This window comes from Cyprinodon tularosa, unplaced genomic scaffold, assembly GCF_016077235.1.
Source record: "Cyprinodon tularosa strain WSP-4 unplaced genomic scaffold, ASM1607723v1 ctg522, whole genome shotgun sequence".
NCBI classification, from domain to species: domain Eukaryota; kingdom Metazoa; phylum Chordata; class Actinopteri; order Cyprinodontiformes; family Cyprinodontidae; genus Cyprinodon; species Cyprinodon tularosa.
In genome coordinates, this window is record NW_024039255.1 from 815,277 (window position 1) to 832,329 (window position 17,053).

A 17,053-nucleotide genomic window follows, 5' to 3' on the forward strand; every position below is an offset into this window, starting at 1 on the left:
GAACAAGCATTTTAAAGTTTCAGTAGAGCGACCCACTTTAAGACACTTAGGCAAGTATGGGGCATTGCAGGCTAACAAAAGAAGCCAAACGAACCCCATTCCAAAGGGGTGGACCCCTTCGTCCATTTTAATTTGCATGTTTTCAAAACAAAAACAAGGTTTTGATGGGCTACTGTATAAAACCGTGCACTTTTTTTCCTGCATTACTGACATTTTTTTTATTTTCCTGGTACTAGTGGTTTCTTTTTTCGACAGTAGGCTGAATGGAAAGGGGGTATGAGAGAGGGGGAGAGACATGCGGCGAAAGACCACAGGTAGGATTCGAACCCAGGTCAGGCCTCCGTACATGGGTTGTGCTCGCTAAGCACTGCCCCACCTGCACACCCATTCCTGACATTTTGAATTGAAAAAGCTCCCTGGATGGGAAGCGAAATTACTTAAAACTTGGAAACAATGTCCTGTGGATTGTTTTAACATTTTCTTTCTTGGAATGACTTTGACCTGGATGACTGAGAATCTTCACCAGCACATTTCAGTAGAGCTAAAAAAAAAAAAAAAAAAAACAACTTATACTTGCATTTGTTTTTGCTGGAGTGGAGATGAAATCAGCTGAATCCTTCCCCTCCCTTTAAAATAGTTTGCATACTCATACCTCAGTAAAACAAAAAATTATCAATCAGAAGTTCCTAAAATAACAAATCTAAGTTTAAAACATTTTACAAATGCACTTTCCTAATTGTATTTTCAGCTGTTTAAATAAAGTTATTCAAGTAAAAGGTTTGTACATTTTTTTCCATTCTTCTATTAGTGCAAGATTACAAGAGTAAACAATTTTAATGGTTTTTATACAATTTTAACAATTGTGATAAAGCGTAGCATTCTTTTTCATAACTAAAAACTAGAAAAAACTTGAGTTACAACCAAAGGCAGAAACAAATTACCATAAAATGGCAGCAGTGCAAGTTTTTTTTTTTTTTTTTTTTAAGCGAGATATGGTAGAAACAAGGCAAAGCTTGTTCCCACCTCTGCAAGCACTGGCCTATAACATTAGGAAGTAGCAGCAGGTTATGGTAATAGCATTCCTAAGTTTAACAAATGTGTCAAGTAATTGCACCCCATCTTGTTAAAGTTAACGATTCAGCACCTTGTTAAACATGACAGAGTGCCACAGCTTTGCTTGTAAGCCGAACGTCTGCGGTCGCACAACATTAGGCAAGGTCAGACATGATGAGAATTAGGGAGTCAGAGCATGAAAAGAAAAGATGAAAATCAACTATTTATTTTCTCTGTTCGGAGGAGTTAGGTCATGGTGACAAACATTTACAAGAACTGTAACAACACCGGGAGGAGGACTCCAAGCCTCCTTCGTACATAACAGATTCAACCTGAAACATCTGAGCTCTGTATTAATCCAGAGGCACTCTAATAAAAATGCAATGTTTGGACTGAAATTATGAAAAATAACACTTTTGCACAAGATGGTGACTAAAATGAAGCTTTTGAAATGAGGCTTTTCTTCAACATGTTCTGAAGTGCTTCCTAAGTGACCCCAACACGGCACAGACGAATACAAAACTACAAAAATAACGCTAATAGTTGAAATATTAAAAAATATATACTGGATTATCACTCATTGGCAAGAAAACACCAACCGACGTACAGCATGTTTGAATATTAAGGGTTAAAAATCATCATTCTCCTCTGGGCTCAAGTGCAATAATCAGTCTCAGCTCTGGCATCAGATACATGTAACTATATATGGCTTACAAGGTAAACAGGTCCATATGAACTAGTACGTAGACATCTTTCATTAATAAAAACTATGGTACAGCAATATATTGGCAAAAAAAATCTAAACAACTAAGTAAACTTTATGTAAACAATGGTAAACCACTGTACAGCTTATTCTACCATGGTATTTACACGTCAAGATCTTGTACTAGCTAAATCCCAGGTATAAAGAGTTAATATAAAGAGAGAGACGACAGAGGGGGGACAAACGCTGTGCGTTAGACACTTGTTGGATACCCCACATCCTTCCTGTTCCATTTTACATCTAGTATATATACGTATATGCATCCTTTTTTTTTTTTTTTTTAAACCATCCATAAGGCAAGGATCATCACGGAAGGAGGAAGGCATCACATTCTTCTGCTAGTGATTACTTCTTCACCAGATGCAGGTTGACGGTTCTTTGGGGTAAATGCACTTTTCAAAAGACTTTTACTTTTTATAACAAAAAAAAAAAATCAGAGTGCAACAATAACAACAACAAAAAAAAGGATAACATGTGCAAAATCTGCTCTAAACCAAAGTGACAGTGTTGCAGATGCTGTTCTATTCAAGGTACTGGGAGATGTACGGGGTCGTCACAAAAGACGAAAACAAAGACCCTTTTTCCAACATACTGTGTGTGTGTATATATATATATATATATTAGCATTCATACATACACACATATATACACACAAGGCACTAAGGATGAGACTCGGGCCATCCATCCGGTCTGGTAACAGTCTGCTCAGTCCGGTCGGAGTATGGGGTATTTAGGTAGGAATTCTATAAGAATCACCTGCAGAGACAAGACAGGAAAACAGAAATCAGGTGAAGCTGCACAAACCTTAAATCTGCAGTAAAGAAGCAGTAAATATGTTAAGGCTACTTTATCATTAAAAGCAACATTTACTGCATTGTTAGAAATCAAATGATAACCTGCGGTGGTAAAACCAAAAGCCACCAGCCATCTTTGTGAGGCAGATACGTACCATTTATGATGACCTCATAATAACAATGTTTTATCATTTGACTTTTGTTTAGTTGGCATTAACAATAATATTTTTTGGGAGAAATTAAATTTAAAAAGTCAAAGTACTATGAAGGAATATCAACACTAGGGCTGCACCTAACAATTATTTTGCAAATCAATGAATCAGTTGATTGTTTTTGATTAATCGATTAACAATCTAATAATCAAAGGTTCCTTAAAGAAGACTTTCTATGAAATGAAACCAGGTGTAACCAAAACGTTTTCACTTATGGAGTTCTGGATAGAGCATTTTGACAGATGGAAATGTTGTTGTTGTTTTTTTATCTTAAATTCAAAATGTTAACATTTTCTTTTTACAATTTTGGTATAATTACTCCTCTAAGTGGGTCGCTCTGTCAGCTAAGGCATGTTTTAGAGCCTCTATACCAGTTAACAGTTTATCCATTACTAAATTAGTAGACTATTATTTTAATAATTGCAAATCCTTCTTTTTTCTTTTAGCTAGTATATAAAATCTTAGTAAGATAGGTTGATGTTTCAGAAAATGTGAAGAACTCTGGGTGTTGATTAAGGCTGAAACAATTAATCGGATTAATCAAAGTGGAAGGAAAATGATGATGTTTGCAAACAGAGGTGTTTAGCCCCAAAAAGGAAATACTTTTCACAGCTAAAATTTGGACAATGTCGCTCATCTCGACTGTAAAAGAAAAAAAGTGAATTTGAAGTAAATACTTTGACTAGGCCACTCTGACACGTTACTATACTTTGATCTAAACCATTCCTTTGTAGCTCTGGTTGTATGTTAGAGAATATCCTGCTAACACACTTTTCTCCAGGACAGTTTTCAGCTCTACCCATCTACTAACATTGCTGGAGGATTGCGAATAACATCTGCATGCTATGCCCAGCAAGCTCTGTGTTGCTTCTTTTTCCAGAATTGAAGGACGAACGGCGTAAAAAACAAAAAAACTAATCAGAATTAAATTTATACTTAAGGGAACCATTTATTAACAATAGCAGGGGGTTTTGAAGATCAGCATCATTATAAGAGTTTAATAAACGGGCAAGTTCTTCTTTTTTCCAGATTATTTCAGATTAATTTTACATTCAAGATAATGACTGAGTGAATGCAATGTTTGTGGAGTTGCAAGCAGTAAGTATAATCAGTATACAACGAATTGGAAATCTGAACAACCAAGAGAACTGATACAGACTTACTATTTCTATGTCCACCATCTTATTAGACTCACATCTTTTTGCGTCTTCAGAATCTTGTCAGCTAATCTAAGTCAAAACATTATAAATCTCTGTTGTTGCTGCAGGGTACTCACATATTCCATCATGTTGCTGCTTTCACATTTTCTCTTGCTGAGCTTCCAGTGCAGCTCTAACTGAAGAAAGCAGAGAAGATGAAAACAATGGTTGAACATCTCAGTTGCTCTGGAACAAAAACAAAGACAATCATACATCCCCCAGCCACACACAAAGAAAGAAAGAAAGAAAGAAAGAAAGAGGGAAATCTGTCTGAAATCTCTCCTCTTTAGCATCGGGGGAATTCAGGAGCAGGACTGTCTGGTCTCGCGGGGGTCAAGCTGTGGCCAGACACCCTGAAGAGCTTCCTTTATATCTCTGCACAGCTACTAGCTGTAATTTGTTGCTGTGAGACAATACAAAATTAACACGCAGCCTTTTACTGCTGACCTCACGGCCCTCTCGGACCTCTAGATCTCTGTGGCAGGCCGGAGTTCTCGGAACAGATTAATGATCGTTATCCATCACGACGATGCTCAGCTCGCACACTTGCACCAACTAATTATGCACCTTCACACACCAGCAAATTTAACAGTTTGACAACTTTCTTACCTTGTGGTATAACCGGTTATTTTCCCACTCTAACAGCTTCTGAATGGACCGCCTCGTCTTTGGAAGGAAATAAAAAAAGAAAGCGTTTTAAACAACATTAATCACAGCTCAACCAAATGCTCCAACAGGTAGAGGTAAACAGCCCCAATTTTAGGGTTTTATGGACTGAACTCCTAATTTACCAGCTAGTAATTTCCACTCTGTTGCCACTAACGTAACCTTCAACTGACGCCACCTTGGGCAGGGAAAGAGAGCATCACTTCCACACAGAGCCACAACGGCCCCGAATGAACGCAGCTGATGTAAAGAGTCGGACTTACTCTCTTGTTGAGGCAGATAACGGGCCACAGACTGCAGCCTACTGTGCAGCAGCAACACAGGCAGCCGCAGAGAAGCCACTTTACATTTACTGGCAGGTTCTTCTTCAAGCAGGCGTTCACCCTGCCAATGCTGGTTTTGAATTCCTCCGGTGCTACCTGAAAAAACAAAAAGAAGTGGATGTATGGGGAAAGAACGGCTAAAAGGAAGAGGGAACAATGCAAGTGTTTCTCAGTGCTATTGACTTAAAGGAGCTTTATTGTTGTTGAACAAGGATCAAAGAGCTGAAGAAAACCAAAAGGGCAGATATTTGCAGATGTTGTCCAGAGATGGGATCTCTTAAATTCTACACCCCAGACTTGCTAACTGAGCTCCAGACTGTTCAAGGCAAGCAGAGAGTCAAAGAAGAGATAAGCTCAGAGCCTGTGGCAGCGCTGGCCAAACAACTTGAATGGATGCTCATTCCTCGCTGAGTCTGTACGCCATAAAACAGGGGTCGTAATCTTTTATGACAGGATGCAAAGGTCTCTTCACAAACAGCGAAAGAAGTCAGAATAAAGCCCAGCAGGGTCTGATCTGCACCCTTCAATCATCATAATTGTGACCTCATCCATCACATGTCACCCTGGGTCACAATACTGAAGGTGCTTTTTATGGCCCTACACTTCCCTCAGCCCGCTCATCCCCCAGCAGGCTTTTTGTGTTTCTGCGTCCGACCCAGGAAGCTGCACTGTCTATAGCAGAATCCTCATTTCATTATTTTATCACCTGTAGCTGGACCCTGCCAAAATAAAGCAGAGGGATGCCCCAATCCAGCCGACCCCAATGGATGGCTTACTCATTTACAGAGCTGGACGGCAGCACATTCAGCCTCTTTTCTATGCAGCCTGCTGCATTGCTTACAAGGCATCTGCATCAGATCAAACCCGCTTAGGGAAGTTTGAATGGAGCAGTCTGGGGAAGTCAGGGGTGTTAAAGGCGCAGCAGAACAAAAGCAAAACTGCAGCGTTAATTCCTTATTTCTTCCCTGTTGGGTCTCAACAGAAAGCACCATGCAACAGCAGGAAAACTTTGAAAAAAACAAACAAAAAACTGTACCTTTCCGGTGAGAATGGAGGGAAATTCTGTGTCGAATCTGTTGCTTAAACCAAACCTGGAAAAAATACATAAAAAAGCCAGAGAATTTTATATGGCAGTGAAGATGTCCTTAAACAAAGTTCAAAAGATGGATATAATAGGAATGTAATCAACAAGTGTATTTTTGCAGAGACAAAAATGACTGATAGACATTAATAAAGTTAAGAACGGGAAACATTTCTCCCTCATTAGCTAAATAGGAGTGCTTTTTAACTGCTCTTATTATTTACCTAATTTGCAGAGATTATTCAGCCATCGTGTGAAACTAGAGATGCTTCTATCAATAACAGTTTTAGCATGATCGGCTCTGATGGCAATTAAAAAACATTTTTCTTCCTATTCATCTGATGCATCAAGCCTAAAAACGCCCACCATTTTGGGTCTACAAACAAATCAGTCAGCAGCACATTATTTAAGCCTCTTTATTTAAAGTGAATAATTTAATAGTAATAACCTTGCTATTCCCTGAAGTTAAAATAAAAACTTCAGGGAATAAAAATTAAGCATTACACTCCAGTCCAGACAAAATACTATTTTAAATTAAATCAGTGCTGTAGAAAAACTGGAAAAATTCACCGCAATTTTGGATGTAATATTAGGCAGGCTGTAATATTTCACTTTAACAAACAATTATTATTTTCAATAACTTGTCTACCTGTCTGCTCCTTTAGTTTAAGATCGTTTCAATTCGATGCTAGAAAAAGGCTGTAGATTTGTTTCAGCTGTATGCAGCATGAGCACTGCCAGTCAGCTGGCTAAAATAAGGGTGCTACACTTTTGCCTTTGCTTGCAAGACAGAAACTCTGAAACACTTGGAAATATTACATATATATTATAGGACAGAAATTATCAATTGGATTAATCATGATGAACTAATGCTTTAAATAAACATCAAGCTGAAAGCATTTGTTTTTTAAATTATCAACATGTGAAAAAGATTATATATATATATATATATATATATATATATATATATATATATATATATATATATATATATATATATATATATATATATATAAATAATTTTACATGTTTCTGCCAGTCATATTAAATTGATGTTAAGTGTTAAGTATTTCTATTCAACCCCTCGCGACCCCACTTGGGACAAGCGTGTCGGATAATGGATGGATGGATATTTCTATTCAGATTGATGCACTAGTCAAAAAAAATAAACAAAAAAAACAATGAATAAATCTATTACTAAAATAATCTAAAACTGCAGCCGTGATCTAAGAAACTACATTTATGTTGTTTTTTATGTTGATATATAAGGAAATAAAATACTCAGTGCACTATGCAATACTAAGCTTGCCCGACATGAGTTTTTTTGTTGTTGTTGTTGTTGTTTTTACCAACAGTCTGTGTTAAAATACCTGATAAAATCTGAATTTCCTAAACATTATTAAACCTTAAATAGCAGTATTTGACACCTTTAGAAGAAATAGGACTAAGTTGTTTTCCTAATACTGGCTTGTTTTGATTAATTTAATCATATCAATCTGATACCAGCCCATGACCAGTCCTGACAATAACAATCTAACAATACACAGGAAAACACACATTCATTTCCACCTGTTACATTAACTGAAATATATTGATTTTCTTTCACCCACCATTGTTATTTTAAAAGATTTTTTTAACAGATTTATGTATATTTAGGACTACTAGTGCTTGAATTGTGGTCATCTAGTTAGATGTCTCAGGAATTTGCTTTAATGGTAAGATCCTAAAGATAGACATACAGCAAACATAGAGTTAGGTATAGAATGTGAATTAAATAAAGAAATTGTATAGGGATGTTTTGACAAAAGAGCTGTCTACATCTCCTGACAAGATGAATAAAGTGACAAGGAATTGGTAAATGATGCAAAATGAAAACTAGAAGGCATCTGAAAATAATGACAGGATGCTAAACTAAGCCTAAGAATCACTTAATCGACGTTTTTGAAGTGTAAGCCTCCATAACTGTTCATTAAACTCTGTTAAATTTAGAGAGATTAACCGTTAGACTGAGCTAAACTAATAATGTCAATTCAAAAGGTTTAGACTGCTCGGAGATAAGACCTGTAGCGAACGGTTAATCACATGTAAACACAGCTAACTTGAATACCAACTGGCCGTCCAGGTAACGGTTGCCATGGTGATAAATAGCAGTTACTTTGGGTGGTTGCTGCTCAGACCAGCTAGCTCCGTAACATAACATATGTTCAACTGTTTTTGTTGTGTTTTTGACGTTAGCTTCTGCTAGCAGCAGCGGGCTAGCCTCTGCTAGGAAGGCTCTGTGGAAATAAAGCGAGCCCTTAAACAAAAAGAAAAGGGAGAAAAAGAGAGCTCTGCTTACACAGTGATGTGCCCGGCCCCTCGCATGATCACAGGCTCCGGACAGTATCTTGGCAAATGCTCCTCGCTCACTACGTGCTCATCCTCTTCGTCTTCTAACTCATAAATGGTATCAAAGTCCGCCATGTTGGGTAGTAAGACGCTCATCATCGCCCCGCTGCGTTCAGATTTACAAGCGCTGGAAGCTGTATGGCAAGACCTTTTATAATCTAATAGTCAGTGAAACAAACTGTACCGAGGGGCGTTCAGGTTTGTTTTTTATGGGGGTTCTACAGAAAGTAATGAAAAAAACAACAACAACGACGAAATAAGCATAAACGACACAGGGAAATAATTAATTGTTTGTTTGATGTATTAAGTGAGCCAAAGAGCCACCTGCACCTTTGGACACCTATGATTTAGATTTTAGATGATAATAACTTAGGCCCCTCTGAATATGACAGATGCTAAAAGTGAAACTTAGATTTGTCTATGATTATGAAACTGATTCCATAAAGAGAAAAAAATAAAGAAATAATGAATTGGGTCCAAGGCAGTAATGGTTTCCTATCATAATAAAACACTTATTTAATATTATGTCTTTAGCACAGTGGCCTTAATATGGGGCCAGTACCATTTCCCCTGTCTAGAACCACCCACATGTCTTTTAAAGCAGATCACTCCAAAACTTTAGATGGACATTATTCCTCATGCGAAAGAAGCACAACCAAACACCAACATAGATCCACCAACCATAAACAGGTAAATCCTTCTGAAGCCTGGATTTGTTTAAGTTCTGTCACTGACTTTTGGTAGGACTTTTGAAAATCATGATGTATAACCAAAACTAAAAGTCTTATAGAGTGCGATCGTCTGACTGGGCTGGCAGGTAATTGCACTTACTGGTGAGCAGATTCTACTCTTGCTTAGAATATTATCTCCAAAACAGGATCAAAATGATTGTTGTCTACATATGTGATTTTTGCTTTACACTTATAGCCATTAACATCCAAAACTAGGTAAAGAAACCCCTCTGTTAAAGTCTTTTAGCATCCATGCAGTAATTTTAAATTGTAGTGGAATTAATCAACTCCAAATCCAATTTTTAGACTAAGTACAGAAGAAGGTTTTTGCATTGCTTAATCATAATATGGATGTAAGTAGAGCTTTGAAATAGGACATAAAAATATGAGACAACAGATAGAGCAGCAAAACTCTCCATTAAAAAGTAGGCAGCTTGATAACAAACTTGAGGGGTTTATGTAAAAGTACATTTTTCAAGTAGGATAGTGAGAAAGCTTCTCTATGTGGTGATAAATGAGGAGAGCATGCAGTATGGATCAAAAGTGCAATTTTCTGGAAGAAGTCCTTTATAAGACAACTGTTTTAAACCAATGAAGGAATGGCCTCAACAATAGACCCTCATTGCCAGCCTTGATCTGTGATCTGATGTCCTATGACCCTCAGACTTGGAAATAAACCTGCGTCCAACTTTGGCAATGATGGAAAATTACAGGAGGCCTTGCTTTTGTATTCGGGAATCAAAGACAGAATACCTTTCTTTTTTGTCTTATTTTCAATAAATGACACTCTCCTCTCTTAGGGAGACCAATTAACCAGCAGCCATATGGGAGGGGGCTGTGAAAGGAAGCTGCAATAACAGAAGAAAACTCAACAGATTCAGAGAAGACAGCAAAAACTCCAATAAGAGAGATTTAAACCCAAGACCTTCTCACTGCAGGGCAAAATTCATACAAGCTGCAACACCGTGGAGCCACATTTAAATAGTTTTTGAAAATAAAACAGTCTTAAAATACAAAAAAAATACAAATTTGGAGTGATGCATATTTTCTTTTTGCCTATACAGAAATCTAGAATTCTGGGTATTCTGGGACTGCACTGAGTTTTGCACACAGTGGGGACATACACTTCTCTATATATTTCACACACACACATATATATATATATATATATATATATATATATATATATATATATATATATATATATATATATATATATATATATATATATATATATATATATATATATATATATATATATATGTGTGTGTGTGTGTGTGTGTGTGAAATATATAGAGAAGTGTATATCTGAAAAGGATCACTAGATAAACCTATGTTTCATAATTTTAATCAGAAATGTCCTTATCTTTCACATATCACCAGTGATGCTCTAATTTTGGATCATTTAAAAAAGGGTTTTACTTTTAGTATTCAATTGTTTTAAGTTTATTTGTCATTGGGAGAATGACATCAACATGTAGTTACCTCAACTGTTAATGGGACACTAGGAAAATGTGAGAAATAAGCTGAAATAAACTGTTCCATTAAAAAAATACAGCTTTACTGCCAGGAGAAACAAGAGCTTGTTGATTAACCAATCTTAAAAAATATCAATAGACTTTCCCAGTAGGCCTGCTGAAATAAAACAAGCAAACCCTAGATCAGCCTGGATGTTTTTTTCAAGCAAATACATAGGCTTGCTTTGACTAAGCGCCTAGTTAAGAGATAGTTTGCTGCAGTCCAGACTGCTGAAGTTAAAGAGCCGACTAGATTGAACCTGATAAGTCTGGTTAGGTACACTGAAAAAGTAATACAACCGTTTTTGGCATCCAATTAAGTACGCCTATATTTAATGAGTAGCATTTTTGTCATAACCCATTCTGCAAACATGAAACTAATGTGTTAACTAAATATGATTAAGTAGATGACAAAAACCCTTGCATATTTTTTCAGGAAGGAGAACTCCAAAAATCTAAAAATCAGCCGCGGAAAAGTACATTTATTTATTTTAGCTGCGTGTGGTTCGATAAAATGGTTAAATAGCCTGCCATACACATACTGCCTCTGGAAGTTTATCGCTCCACCGCGCGAGGATTTACAGGAGTTGAAAGTGTTTGCCGTACCGGGTGACAGACACGCAGTGGATGCATCTGTTGGAGCCTTGACATACGGAAGTCCTCCACTCAGACATGGGCTAATAAATTAAGCCATTAAAATCCTACATGGACAAAGGCTATAGGTCAACTTCCTTCTAAAATAACAAGCTGCAGTTAACATGTCAATTTGGAAAATAGTGTACGGGTCGCCTCAAATCAAAGCGCCATCTTCCCTCTTCCCTCTAGAATTACTCAATCACAGCTGACTGAAAAATACAAAATAATAAAAATATAACAAATTGTTCAAATTGTTATAATAAATTGTCCAGGGGTCGATATATATATATATATATATATATATATATATATATATATATATATATATATATATATATATATATATATATATATATATATATATATATATATATATATATATATATATATATATATATATATATATATATATATATATATATATATATATATATATATATATACATAGGCTATATATATTTCCTGGTTAGACACGTATTTTTTGGAAACCTAATAAAATGAGCCTCTGTTTGTAAAAGCAGCCTTTTTAACCCCAAACATGTAAATGTGAAATGGAAGTTCATTTCTATCAGTTACGTTTTTAGCTCCAATTACTGCGGTATTTAGAAGAAGAAAAAAAAATCAAAATAGAAGCTACAAATTTAGTAGAAAAACAAACACTTTATTTAACATTTACAAAGTCGGCAATATACCCGCATCGTTCCCAGCTGCCCTGTGTGCACCGCATTGCGCTTCAAACAAGTGAAAAATGATTTGTCAGGTAAACCCATGGGTTTCTCCAGCGTCACTGGAATGGCCATTTTCTGCTCAAAATCATCAATAAACACATACATTCGTCAAACACCTACAAAGCACCATATTTGTACCTTATAACCTCACAAACAAGGATTTTATTTTTTTTAAAAGGTTAAAAGTTTATTTTTTTCTTCTTTTTTAAAAATCACGGCTTCATTAGAACTATTCTATTAAAAATAATATTTCAAGAGCCTCCGGCATATCTTTAGAAAACCCAGACGCTTGTCCGCAGTGTTCAGATCCTTCTGCTGTCCTTCAGGGTGTTGGAGTGCTCAGTTTGGAGAGATCAGATCAGATGGTCCACATGCTTTACTGAGTCACAGTCACCTGCTGGATATTCCTGATAGACGGCAATGTGCTCATTCCCTGGGGAGGGTACAGAGAACCGTGGATCTCTGTGGGACTGAGGGAGCCCGGTACCGGCAAAGGGCTCACCGAACCCGGGTCACTGTGAACAGACCCGCTGCTGCCGTCAGACTGACCCAGCTTCTTCTTTATCAGCTTCCTCTCTTTGGCTCTGCGGTTCTGAAACCAGATTTTCACCTAAAGAAGAGTACAAACAATTACATTCTGTATATAATATAATATAATATAATATAATATAATATAATATAATATAATATAATATAATATAATATAATATAATATAATATAATATAATATAATATAATATAATATAATATAATATAATCGGAGGCCCAGCTCCCTTTTTTACTTGCAAAGACCTATTATTTTCCAATTTTAAATTTCTTAACTAAATACCGTTTTTCGTTTTTTTTTTTTTTTGTTTTTTTTTTTTTTTACATTTGAGCTTTTACTTTGTTTAAAACGTAAAGGAATTAGTTATTTTTTATTATCCCCTTCAAAAAGTTTTTATAAAGCAAAAATTGTGAGAATAATAATTTCAAATCCATCACAAACCACGTGGCACATTCGCCAAAAAAGAAAAAAAAGATTTTAGAGAGACTATTTCGTTATGCTCAAAGCACATTTAGAAAAAACAATTAAAAGAAATAGGTAGACATATTAAATGTGCATGTACTTCTAAATGTTCTAAATCTTCTTCTAAAAGGATAACAACTCAGCAAATAAGCATTTTTGGAAAGACTATATTTGATTTGATTTTAACAAATAAAACACTGTTAAACACATCATAAATATTTTAAATGTTTGCTTTGAAACTACACAGCCAATAGATTATTCTTATTATTTCAAGAATAGGAAGGTTTGGCATATTCTATTAACTATTTGTTTTAGAAAAAAATAAACTGAATTTGCTGAATCGAATGCTAATATTTTTTTTCTTATCCTCTATTTATATAGGCTATTTATATTTCATTAATGCAGCTTTTTTATTATTTCCACTCAATTTATTAAAAATCCTACTCATAATAATACCGTTGACATAATTGAACTGGCAAATAAATTGTGGGCACTTAGTTGAACAGAAAAATAAAGCTCAAGAAACAATTGCATAATAACACATTTTTGTGCCCTTAATTACAAAAGCGCTATAAAAAATATTTATATATAATTTTGACATTACAGTCTGTATTGATATTTTTAAAAGCTAAAACCTTTATCATTTAATGCTGGATCTGAATTGATCCACATGGCGCATGAAGGCATTTCCATCCATACCTGTCTTTCAGACAGACCCAAGTTGACAGCCAGTTCAGATTTCCTCCTGATGGTGATGTATCTGTTGAAATGAAACTCCTTCTCCAGCTCCAGCCTCTGATGGTCTGTGTAGACTACCCTGTATTTCTCCTTCGTTCTTGTTTTACCTGAAAACAGGACAAATACACAAACTGAGGGGAAGAAGGCATTGTGTCTGCAGACAGTAGGAGCGGGCCTGCTTGTCTGGACCAGCCTGGCCTATCTGAGCACCACATCTTAGTTGAAATCCACATCTTCTCAATAGCACTACTTTTGATCTTCCTTTTTTTGGGGTAAATTCTCTCCACGTGTTTTAGATTAAAAAGGTTGAAAAAGTGATATTCAAACGAATTAAAAATATACTTTTTATTAAATGTTCTTTTGATACTAAAATTGTTTAATGTAAGAAAATTTTACTCAAAATGCGGGAAAAGGGAAAACTCCAGTAATAAATAGTAGTTTAAATTTTAGATTAATTTAGGAAAAATAAAAACGCTTTCAACAGAGTCCTAAAAAGGAGTCTTTCCGGGCAGTGAAAAGGAGGCTGGGCTGGCGCATATCAAAGTAAAGGGAGGTGATGAGCGCACAGACCGCAGCCTGTGTCTGACTGGCAGCACTGGAAGCTGCAAACAATGTAACTGAGGAGCTGAGCTCACATCTCCAGGAAAACTGACATTAACATTACAAGCAGGCAAGGCGCCGATTCCTCACTCCATTATTTTTTCATTCATTTCCACCCACAGCAGCAAGCAGCACAGCGCAGATCGGTGTTTTTAAAACAATCTTCCCATTTACCACTGTGAATATATCCTGTAAATACCAACCATATAGATATATATATCGGACTAATAAAGCGTTGGAAGTCGGCATGCGTCGGCGCAACATCCAGAATAAAGTGACAGAAGCTCTAAATGAAGTCTTGTCCACCAACTCTATCAAAGCCTGGTTTGTCCAGCATGAAGCTCTCACCTGTAGAAGACGATTGAGCGGTTTTGCTCATCCATTGGTATGAATTGCGCCTTTCTCTCTCAGGAGAAATCTGTGCAACTGTAACGTTGTCCGGCGGCTGCTGCAGCACCGCAGATCCGGGAGGGTGCATGTGACTATACTCGGGAGAACAGTAAGGAACTTGTCCATTAGATGTGTTGTTCATGGGGGGAGGGAGATTGTTAGGGGGTCCAAGACTGTATGAACCCCAGTCCTCTCTTGGGGCGCCATATGAAGGTCCCCAACTGGCCCCAGGTTGTGCGTGCGTTTCCATGTTTGGCACATGATGGTATCCAGTAAAGTCGGGGTACTGTGGAGACGAAACAAAGTTCTGTGGAGGAAGATTGATGCTCGATCTTCTTACTGGCCCTTGATGATACATCCCGCTTTCTTTATCCAGTAAGTATCCCACGTACATGTTTTGCAGAAAAAAAAAAGTTTGAAAAGTTGTTTTAGCAGCAAAGGGTAAATGCAGCCAATCTCAAGGCAACATTTTGGCCCTGCCAACTGACAATCTTGATCCCTGCGCTCTTTATAGTCCAAACGGGTTACCGATTTAAAATGCCGATCGTCTCCAGCTTTACATGATGTGTGCAGATGACACGGAGCTAAAGGCACTCTGAGGCCTGCCTGACGTCAGTCAACTCTTGGATCCTTGCAGATTTGCATCTAAATGAGAGTGACTGGTGGTGCAGGCCCAGCTGTCCCTTGCGTCCGTCCTGCAACGCGTCATCATCCGGCATTGGGCCTATCCCGAGCACGGCTTCTCTGCCCCATGAATAAATTATCAGCAGGACCTATCAGCTGCACACACGGTCAATAAATCCGGGCTGCACGTCCACACGCAAACAAGACGGCCTGTGCGTAATTACGCACATAATAACTTTTACAATAAATGGCTTGTTAAAATAATTTACTTTCTCTGCAAATCATATAAAATGCATCGACTCTGGCTAATATTCAAATGTTGATTTCTCTGAATTTATATTTTAAAAAGCAGTATTTAAATTTCCTGTGGAAGTGTGACCACGCTTCACACATAAACCCTGGAATTATTTGTTAAGATATTCACTTGCAAACGAGGTGCAAAGTACCAGAGACTTTTTTTCTCGTTTGGGATTCCGTTCACACCTCAAGGTCGCACTTCACAGCTAATTCCGGTTACAAGGAAACTCCAGCAGCCCCCTCTCCCCCAAGCAGCGGCCTGTGGCACCATCACTCAAACTGCTCCGAGGTTTTCTAATAGCTGAGCACATAAAACATGACATACAGCAATCATCCTGAGTTGTTTTATCAACGAGACACACTGAAGCGTTTAAGAAAAAAATAAAAGGCGTGCAATAATTATCTGTCACTCCTTTTTAAACTGGGGCCTCTGGATGATTCCTTTATTGCTCACAAAATATTTATGAGACAACTAAATTGAGTTGCTGTCCACTGATCTCTAGAGGCGTTTCCCATGTCTTAAAGAGGCCAACATCTAAAGTTTATTTTATTGTGAGGGTTACCCCCTTTTTTTACTGTTGGTTGCATAATAACCAAACACTTATTTAGTAATGTGTTTTCTTAGGTCTGAAACGGCTGTGTTGAATATTTGGACAACTCAGAGCCTCCTTAGATGGCTTCATGTGTAGCAGTCACAGTTAAATAATTTCTGTTAATATCACTTACAGCCAGAGGTGGGAGATGTAGAGTCAACAAATCACCTCCATGCCATTTGTTTGTTCTGCCCAGTCACTGGACCAGGTGCGTCCAATTTTGGTGGCACCTGATTCAGTTGCTGGGCTGAATAAACACGTGACTGATGACTTGTTGACTCCACATCCCCCACCTATATTTACAGCCTTTATTACTTTTTTTTTTTTTTTTGCTGTTTTCAGAGTTCATTTTTCATATTCTGTCAGACCAAATAATTACCCCTTATTAATGACCTGAGAAACACATCATGTGAAGTCTTATTGTACCCTCATTTGATTCCATAAACCTTAACTAAAGTGTTCTTTAGTTATTTTTTTCAGCTATTTGCCTATTGTAGAAAAATCCACCTGTAATGGAGCCCCAAAGCATGATATAAAGGAGTGGTCCTTGTTTTGCTTTATAGCCTTCTTGCATTTAAGTCCACCTTCCACACACCACATAAAAAATACTTTGCACTTTTATGCTGTTCGTTTAGTTGTTATGCAGGAAAACAACAACGAATGCCGGAAAATTCCTTATATGACTCGATATTTGGCATTCACATATATTTT

The 17,053-nt window shown here is 36.9% G+C and overlaps 2 protein-coding genes across 2 annotated transcripts; both read right to left on the reverse strand.

Annotated features, from left to right (window-relative positions):
• Positions 1–1,258: 1,258 nt before the first annotated feature.
• On the reverse strand, positions 1,259–8,591 carry chic1 (cysteine-rich hydrophobic domain 1). Its single transcript, XM_038304000.1, has 6 exons — positions 8,430–8,591; positions 6,047–6,101; positions 4,951–5,106; positions 4,631–4,687; positions 4,099–4,158; positions 1,259–2,572 (listed from the first exon to the last, which is right to left on the reverse strand). The coding sequence occupies exons 1-6, from the start codon at positions 8,576–8,578 to the stop codon at positions 2,522–2,524; spliced, it is 528 nt and encodes a 175-aa protein (XP_038159928.1). The 5' UTR covers positions 8,579–8,591; the 3' UTR covers positions 1,259–2,521.
• A 3,412-nt stretch (positions 8,592–12,003) lies between these two features.
• Positions 12,004–15,497, reverse strand: cdx4 (caudal type homeobox 4). Its single transcript, XM_038303993.1, has 3 exons — positions 14,787–15,497; positions 13,800–13,945; positions 12,004–12,701 (listed from the first exon to the last, which is right to left on the reverse strand). The coding sequence occupies exons 1-3, from the start codon at positions 15,220–15,222 to the stop codon at positions 12,468–12,470; spliced, it is 816 nt and encodes a 271-aa protein (XP_038159921.1). The 5' UTR covers positions 15,223–15,497; the 3' UTR covers positions 12,004–12,467.
• Between the last annotated feature and the right edge of the window lie 1,556 nt (positions 15,498–17,053).